Raw genomic sequence first — 8822 nt, 5'->3', positions numbered from 1 at the left:
TTATTGAGCTATAATCATACATCAAAACTCTGTATCATCTGTTGGATATCCGAGATGCGCCAATTCCTTTAAGGTATGAGGCCACCAGCCTAGTTGCCTCGTGCCTGGATATTTATTTAAATGAAACTGCTCTTCTGTTCCATCTCAAGTTAATGCCAACATAGATTTAGCTTTGTATCCCTCAGTGAATACCTCATGTGACATTTGGAGGAGTGAACATGTCTAGGACCCAACAACTAAAACTATTGGAAGCCTCTTAAATCCCCCCTGTCGTAAATATAATATCTACATGATGACATGCATAATTAGAAATTATGTCATGCCCTTGATAAAAGGGGAGAAATAATCACAAGGGAGAAAGTGATAACATCTCTCTATTATTAATGTTGCAACTTATAGCTTGAACATCACAAGGTTAATTAAACATAATATAAAAGGTAACAAATTACATACAAATGACATATGCTTACACACACAATGGCAGCAGGCGCTCCGGCTCCTAGATCAGGAGCATCTAGTCGATCACAGTTGAACAGATTTAGAACATAACCAAGTAGATTACTTTCTTACCATTTACAACATGTTACACAATGGTTTTAGTCAATCTTTGTATGTTATATGTAATATATGATAATGTTTACCTTAATAAATGTTTTAATAAATATCTGGCTACTAGTGGGAGGCTATAAGTGTTTTATATTAACATGTCACAGTTATATGTATAACAAACTTTTTGCACAATGTAGAATAGGCAAAAATTATAAAAAGTGCAATAAACCTTTAGTCTTGTACATGTTCATGTAACATTTAGAATGTGTTCAGCCATAGAATGGAAGTGAAGAGAAAGCCAATGTTAACCTTGCCTAGATGTTAGGCAGAATGTGTTTTGATTAACTCATCAATTAAATTTGCACTAAAATATTTTGTTCAACCGCTGTTGCTATTTCATACGGTTATAGAAAAAGCATTACTTTTAACTTTGTAATATTTTCCTAAAAAAGTGAACCATAATTTAATCAGTTCATCCAATCAACAGCCTCCTGTTGAGCTGCATGCAGCTAATTTCAATTCCAATCAGTATGATCAAGTTATTTATAGGCATGGAAAATGTGAATCACTGTGTAAGTGTAACAGGGTCTAAGACACAGACTGCATCTAAGTTATATACTGTATATATATAAATATATATATATACAGTGGGGCAAAAAAGTATTTAGTCAGCCACCAATTGTGCAAGTTCTCCCACTTAAAAAGATGAGAGGCCTGTAACTTTCATCCTAGGTATACCTCAACTACGAGAGACAAAATGAGAAAAAAAAAATCCAGAAAATCACATTGTCTGATTTTTAAAGACTTTATTTGCAAATTATGGTGGAAAATAAGTATTTCGTCAATAACAAAAGTTCATCTCAATACTTTGTTATATACCCTTTGTTGGCAATGACACAGGTCAAACGTTTTCTGTAAGTCTTCACAAGGTTTTCACACACTGTTGCTGGTATTTTGGCCCATTCCTCCTTGCAGATCTCCTCTAGAGCAGTGATGTTTTGGGGCTGTCGCTGGGCAACACGGACTTTCAACTCCCTCCAAAGATTTTCTATGGGGTTGAGATCTGGAAACTGGCTAGGCCACTCCAGGACCTTGAAATGCTTTTTACGAAGCCACTCCTTCATTGCCCGGGCGGTGTGTTTGGGATCATTGTCATGCTGAAAGACCCAGCCACGTTTCATCTTCAATGCCCTTGCTGATGGAAGGAGGTTGTCACTCACAATCTCACGATACATGGCCCCATTCATTCTTTCCTTTACACGGATCAGTCGTCCTGGTCCCTTTGCAGAAAAACAGCCCCAAAGCATGATGTTTCCACCCCCATGTTTCACAGTAGGTATGGTGTTCTTTGGATGCAACTCAGCATTCTTTCTCCTCCAAACACGTCTAGTTGAGTTTTTACCAAAAAGTTCTATTTTGGTTTCATCTGACCATATGACATTCTCCCAATCCTCTTCTGGATCACCTAAATGCTCTCTAGCAAACTTCAGACGGGCCTGGACATGTACTGGCTTAAGCAGGGGGACACGTCTGGCACTGCAGTATTTGAGTCCCTGGCGGCGTAGTTTGTTACTGATGGTAGCCTTTGTTACTTTGGTCCCAGCTCTCTGCAGACCATTGACTAGGTCAATCCCAATCCCGGAACCACACGGGGGGGTGGAGTTCTGGGATTTTTGCTCACCGTTCTTGTGATCATTTTGACCCCACGGGGTGAGATCTTGTGTGATGGCCCAGATCGAGGGAGATTATCAGTGGTCTTGTATGTATTCCATTTTCTAATAATTGCTCCCACAGTTGATTTCTTCACACCAAGCTGCTTACCTATTGCAGATTCAGTCTTCCCAGCCTGGTGCAGGTCTACACTTTTGTTTCTGGTGTCCTTTGACAGCTCTTTGGTCTTGGCCATAGTGGAGTTTGGAGTGTGACTGTTTGAGGTTGTGGACAGGTGTCCTTTATACTGATAACGAGTTCAAACAAGTGCCATTAATACAGTTAACGAGTGGAGGACAGAGGAGGCTCTTAAAGAAGAAGTTACAGGTCTGTGAGAGCCAGAAATCTTGTTTGTTTGTAGGTGACCAAATACTTATTTTACCGAGGAATTTACCAATTAATTCATTAAAAGTCCTACAATGTGATTTCCTGGAATTTTTCCCCCCATTCTGTCTCTCATAGTTGAAGTGTACGTAGGATGAAAATTACAGGCCTCTCTCATCTTTTTAAGTGGGAGAACTTGCACAATTGGTGGCTGACTAAATACTTTTTTGCCTCACTGTATATATATAACAGCCCTGCTGCTGACTATAATGACATCTATATTCTACCCAAGCAACTGCTGTTTTAAAAAAAATGAGATCAACCAGTTTGGCAAAAGGCCATGAATGAAATGTCAACCCAATTTGCAGGTCTGAAAATCAAAACAGTAGAGCTGATTAGCAGTGTTGAGTAATCCTTCTCAGTGGGTTTATCACAATTAGTGACACCTTTGACATGTATTTATATTGAAATTAGAAAAATGCAAATCAGTAAACATATTAGAAATATGTATCCGTGTTGCAGTAACTGATATTTATAAGATACATGTGTTGTCTGTTACTTGTTAACTTACGGTACTTGAAAGGAAAGCAGATGGAAATTAAAACAGAAATACTAAATACATCAAAAACTAAATTCAGCAACTCACCATGAAACTTATTTTCAGATCTCAAAATCACACAGCATTTGTGCAAAACAAGAAGAAGATGAAATACTGCAAACATTTCCAGTCCTTGATAGCCTGCAGCTGTCTTGCATTGCCTTCATTTGCACCGACAGGTGTGCTCAAATCAGGGGAATAAAGGAAATGACTTCTTGATGGCCAACAGCAATCAGCACACAAAACACCTGATAGTCAATAGCCAGGCAAATAATTATAGGAGCCAGGCTATGCATTTACACGAAGTAAGTAAGTAAGTAAGTAAAGTTTATTTGTAAAGCGCTTTTCACAGACAAAGTCACAAAGTGCTTGACAATGGGATACTAACTGTATATCTACATTTCTTACTTTCAAATTCATATCCCTTCATTTATATAAAACACACTTTTTCTGTGGTATTAAAGATGCTGGATCAGAAAGGGAAAATGTATCTCTTGGTAATTGCTACAAACAAATTAGGTACTTTGCAGAAGAAAGTAACTTTAGCATTCATATTTTTCAGACATTTCTACATTGGTACGTTGACATTTCTACATACAAATACAACAACCTCATTCTCTCAGAGGGGACCAATTGACTGTCTTAAATATCTGGATTTCCATCTTTCTGTTTGGTGGGAGACCTTTTTGCTTAGCTTCATAGCACTTTTCCTTCTTGTAGCACATCGGATTAAAGACTGCTTTCCCTGTCCTGTGAGGCTCCCACTAATATAATGTCAAATTGATCTGTCAGCAAGAGGCCCTCTGAATCTGAGACACTTTCTAAATCCCCAAAGCAGGATTAGTCATTAAAATGCTGCACTACATCTGCGCACCAACTGGTGGCTGCCCCTGGTTGAGCTCGGAAAAATTAGCATTAGGGGTCCACTGGTCAGTGCATGTAAACGCTCCAACATTGTCCTACTTTTGTCCTCAAACAATCCCCGCACTTTGAACCTCTAAACTCAACACGGTTCTGTTAATTTGAAAATTAGCAGATGGGCTGTAAACCTCTTTCTACATTTTCATAATAAATACCGTCCTGCCCAAAACGTACAAACCTGGAAACAGCCATGAATATTACATCTTCTACCCCTGGCTAATAGCAAAGCATTTATATTGTGTGAATGTTACCTACAGATGATGTGTGTTAATCATTTTTGATGCGTTCCCCTGACTGAAAAAGGTATTGTCGTCTAAAGTGTGTGGCAGGAATGTGACACGTATCCCCCGCAAGCACCCGATACGACTGTCAGGGATAACATAACAATCTTTGTAGGCCTGACAAAAACGTGAATCAACTGACGTCTTTGAGTGTATCCCATGAGCTTTCTCTGGTGTGTGCCTTTGCACTCTCAAAGGCCAGAGGGAGAGAGAACTTCAGAGACCTGAGCAGTGATCATTGGGAACGTCAAGAATGATGGATTCAAAGACATGTCTTGGCACATTTATGCGCTCACACAAAGCCAGCTAATGATCTGTGGCATATGGACAATTTGTCTTATGGCATAGATCATTTCCTAATCAGACTAGTGGCCCCTAAGGCAGCCATGCTGAATGGCTTTCGAACACTTGCAGAGATGTCAAGGGTGAATGATGCGCAACTGCAAATAAAGCCCAAGAAGGACAGTGGGTATATTGAGCTCCATAAGGTCATATCATGTTTTTTATTGCATTTGTATTGATAAGTTATTGCATTTATAGTCTAGTACCTTCAAAATCAATGCAAGTCTCATTCTAAAGGACATTTTTAGAACACTTAGGTCTTCATTATCTCATCATGGACGATTTATACTCAGCTAGCTGCGCACATCAGCGATTCTCTTGCACATGAAGCATAAAACTAGGGTGACCACCTGCTAAGAAGCCCAAGGGGGGACAAGGGGTATGTTTCTGAGGGACAATGTGGGACACTGCCCGGCGCGGAAGTGGTTTACCTATTTCTAGCACATACCATCTTACATAGTACATTAATAGTGCCCTATTCCACTAGACATGTGTAATATCTGATGTATGTCCATCAATAGGCCACCAATGTGTATTTCTTTCTAAATAAAGATTCATAACATTTTGAACAATGAATTGGCAAATGCTATTTAACTTAAGCAATTTATTCACTTCAAGCAACATTCATGAGAAGGTTCCAAATGTTTTTTCAGTATAGACACAGGAGTGCGAACCCATCAACATCACAAGGTGACAACAATGCAAAAAGTTGCCAACATAAAATCCTATGCAGAACAATGACATTTTCACCTAAAAGGCAACTGTAACCTAAAAATGGTAAATTTGCAACCCTGTAAACAGTCCACCAATGTTCAAAATCAATCAAACTACATCTTAGAGAAATGGGATATTAACTAGTTTTCTTCAGGTTTCTTCTTGAACTTGTATTTCTTGTTGGAGCGTACAGCATTGAGGAGAGCCTTCTCTTTCACTACATAAGAGTAGAAGTCCTTGCAACTGAATGTGAAGTTGCTCTTCACCTGGATTTCTGACTTGATGAGGTTTACCGAACATCTGTTCCTTGTGTCTGTCCAGCATCCTGTCATCAGTGAAAAGACCCTCTCCACTGAAGCATTGGTGATTGGTACACTCAAGAGGAAAGAAGCTAATGCTGTCATGTTTGGTGTGTGTGTGTGCTTGAGTAAGGTGGCCCACTTCTCAACGACTGAAGCTTCTGACTGCACAATGGCCTGTTGGTGTGGCAGAACAACACAATACTCATCATATAGTGCATCCATGTCCAATTGCTTGCTTAGCTGCAGGACTTCTACAGCTTCACAGAGATGGGTGAAGTTGAATGGGCTCTTCTGTAGTGCCAGGCTAGCCACTTTCTTCTGGTAGTTGGAGTCTGAGAAGTCATAGCGCTGCTCCAGGTAAGTGAGAGAGGACTGGTAGAAGTTGCACATATCCTCTCTGAGCACAGCTGCCTGCCTGTCTGGAAACTCCTGGAAGAGTACACCCGTCTGGGCCCCAAAGAAACCATCACTCTGTCGTTGCTGTAGCTTGGTTTTTAGGGTGAACATCATATCGTAGAGCTCACAGACAGTCCCATCTTCTCGCTCCAGCACCAGCACAGTGTCGTGGAAAATCTTCAGCGCATTGCTGAGGAAGGACAGGTAAACCTAAAAGAAGTAAGATGAGTCAATGATCACTCTTTGCATTATCATAATTTCTCTTATCCCTGTTGAATGCAATTCAAAATAATTACCTGTAATTCAAGGGGGTTGCCCTCACCATCCTGGTCATCCCTGAACAGCCGCCATAGTGACTTTGGGCACTGTTCCTCTCCCAATGAGAGAAAATAGGCCTTGATAGGAGCCCAGCAGTCATGAAGCCTCTTCACTGCAGGCCACAGGCTCAGCCATCTTGTGGGCACATGTCTAAGCAGGGACTGGTACTCTATCTCCACAAAGGTGTGAACTGACTTAAGTTCCTCAACGCGTTTGGCAGATGAGGAGAAGTGGCTAAAGGTCTTGTTGACAACATTTTCTATGTCGATATTTAGCCGATCTCCTGCGTGTTTTGCACTGTTGTGAACGATGTGGGCCACACAGTTTGCCTTCAAAATAGAACTGTTGTTCTCTTTCAGTTTCTGGAAGACAGAGTTGTATCTCCCATAATTCACACTAGCATTGTCAGCACTATACGCAGATATCATGTCTAGTCCCAGTCCGTTTTCCTCCAGCTTGGTGACTATCTGGTTGTGGATCGCGTAAGATGTTTCATCACTGTCATCATAGAAATCAATGACCTTCGTCTGTACTCCCAAGTCTGGCGTCCAGTAACGCACTGACAGTGGGAAGAGCTTGGTGGTCCCATGATTGGAGGCATCTGAAGCCACTGAGAAGAATGGCGTGTGGGCTGTGGAGACACACACAGATGGGGTGAACTTGAGAGAGATTCTCTAAAAACAGATTATTACAAAAATACAAGACACTACTTTACTGTTTTGATCATTATTGATTTTATATAAATATAATCTATACAATTATTTAGGCCTACATCTTTTCAAAAATCATAGTTGCTTTTTTTTGTGAAATCATATAAGGTACACAAAGCCTGGTTTCACAAAGGCACGGAAGAGCCTTTAGCCTTTATGTTTGCGTTGGCTACTGATGCTATTTAATTTCATTGAAGTGAAGGAAACGTTGACTTTTAACATAGTAGAAGAATATCAATATGATTAGACATCAGTTAGCTAACGTCAGATAAATAGCTAACACAATATTACATCCATGAACATAACTTTAAATGTACCTTTAGTTGTTGCCTCTCGTTGCTCATGTAGTGGTCTTTTGAGGACTTTGAAACAATCTTCGACAGAGGCAGGGGCAAGCACATCAGTGACAATAGCTTCTGCCTTCGTCCGACCACAGGCCATGATCCTCTTGGCAATGTCCGAGTCCGGATAAATCGTTGGGGCTAGCTTTATGCCACAATCTCCTGCTCGATATGATGTAGCGTGTTGGACAGTGTGATACACACTCGTCACCTCTGCAGCAGTGACTTTGTCAGCTAGACAGTCGTTTTTGGGTCGGAGGAAAGCATCCATAGATTTCGATGTCTCTTTTTGTTGGACATTTTTCTTGTTGTGTCAGTCAGTCTGTGTCGTTTGACATCGTATTCGCCTCCATGTCCGATTGAGAAGGACGTTTTGCAAATGTCACAGAAAACCCTCTCACTATCCCCCTCAACAGCCTTCAGCCACACATATTCCCTCTCCCACTCTTTCCTGTACCCACACCTTCTCTTTTTACTTACTGGTGCTTCAGACGCCATTTTCTATAGACAAGTTCACGCGACAAAACCACGGGTAGCGCGGCATAACCCTACACAAATGCACTTCATTTCCGCCGGAAGTCTTTTGCACAGCGTCTGTCGCCGCGCGTGCGGCCGTTTGCTGTCATGACGACGACGCAAAATTTGACAACCTAGTCAGCAGTTATACTGGGGGGTGGGTGTGGCAACTGTAGCGTGCTGAACTAGTCTCAAGTAATGCTAGTTTGGCTGCCAAGAGCTCAAGAAGCTAGAGCGAGCAATTCTTTTTTGAGCAAGCATTGATTATGCGTGACATGGTCTCAATTTGCGGGACGCATGAATTGGGGTTCAAACGCTGTGCGTGCACGCGCTACGCGGGACGGGTGGTCACCCTACATAAAACATAGACACCTATGGCATGCCATGCTGATTTTCACACAATTTACTCTGTGTGCGTAAATAACTCTGTGTTATCGATCAATTAAAAAGAGACACAACTCTAATTTGCTTCAATCATTGCAGAAATCTGTCGCTTTTCCTTCATTGCAAATGTGGCATACAGAGCCATCAGTGGGTTGATATACCTACATTATTAGTAATTACACGGTTAACATGATTTGCATTTAGTGCAGCTCATGTTCAGAGTGTGGTGAGAATTGTCTGTGTGTTTTCTGATAAGGAATGGTTGGTTTATTGTTTGAAAAATGTCGTGTTATCTAGCAGTATGTAGTGTCTAACTCCGACCAGCAGAGGGCGCGTTCGCTACACTGTGTTCGGGGACAAAGAGAAGTCTCGCGTGAATACATTCAGAGAACGTAAACACACACTTGAGTGAAGTA

The 8822-nt window shown here is 41.1% G+C and overlaps 1 protein-coding gene across 1 annotated transcript; it reads right to left on the bottom strand.

Moving 5' to 3' along the window:
* Nucleotides 1-5068: 5068 nt before the first annotated feature.
* LOC307027485 (uncharacterized protein) lies at nt 5069-8412 on the bottom strand. Its single transcript, XM_079695740.1, has 3 exons — nt 7483-8412; nt 6434-7086; nt 5069-6347 (listed from the first exon to the last, which is right to left on the bottom strand). The coding sequence occupies exons 1-3, from the start codon at nt 7775-7777 to the stop codon at nt 5580-5582; spliced, it is 1716 nt and encodes a 571-aa protein (XP_079551866.1). The 5' UTR covers nt 7778-8412; the 3' UTR covers nt 5069-5579.
* Between the last annotated feature and the right edge of the window lie 410 nt (nt 8413-8822).

The sequence above is a fragment of the Notothenia rossii genome (assembly GCF_949606895.1).
Source record: "Notothenia rossii genome assembly, contig: scaffold_418, whole genome shotgun sequence".
Lineage (NCBI taxonomy): Eukaryota > Metazoa > Chordata > Actinopteri > Perciformes > Nototheniidae > Notothenia > Notothenia rossii.
The sequence above is the reverse complement of the archived record's forward strand: the minus strand, read 5'-3'. Positions and strand labels throughout refer to the sequence as shown.

What these genes read in the sequence shown, in the direction of transcription:
- LOC307027485 (XM_079695740.1), bottom strand. Translation starts at nt 7,777, where the DNA reads ATGGATGCTTTCCTCCGACCCAAAAACGACTGTCTAGCTGACAAAGTC. An exon ending in ACGAGAGGCAACAACTAAAG is followed by an intron (nt 7,087 to 7,482) that starts GTACATTTAAAG and finishes GTGTCTCCACAG; the next exon opens with CCCACACGCCATTCTTCTCA. An exon ending in GCAACCCCCTTGAATTACAG is followed by an intron (nt 6,348 to 6,433) that starts GTAATTATTTTG and finishes TACTTCTTTTAG; the next exon opens with GTTTACCTGTCCTTCCTCAG.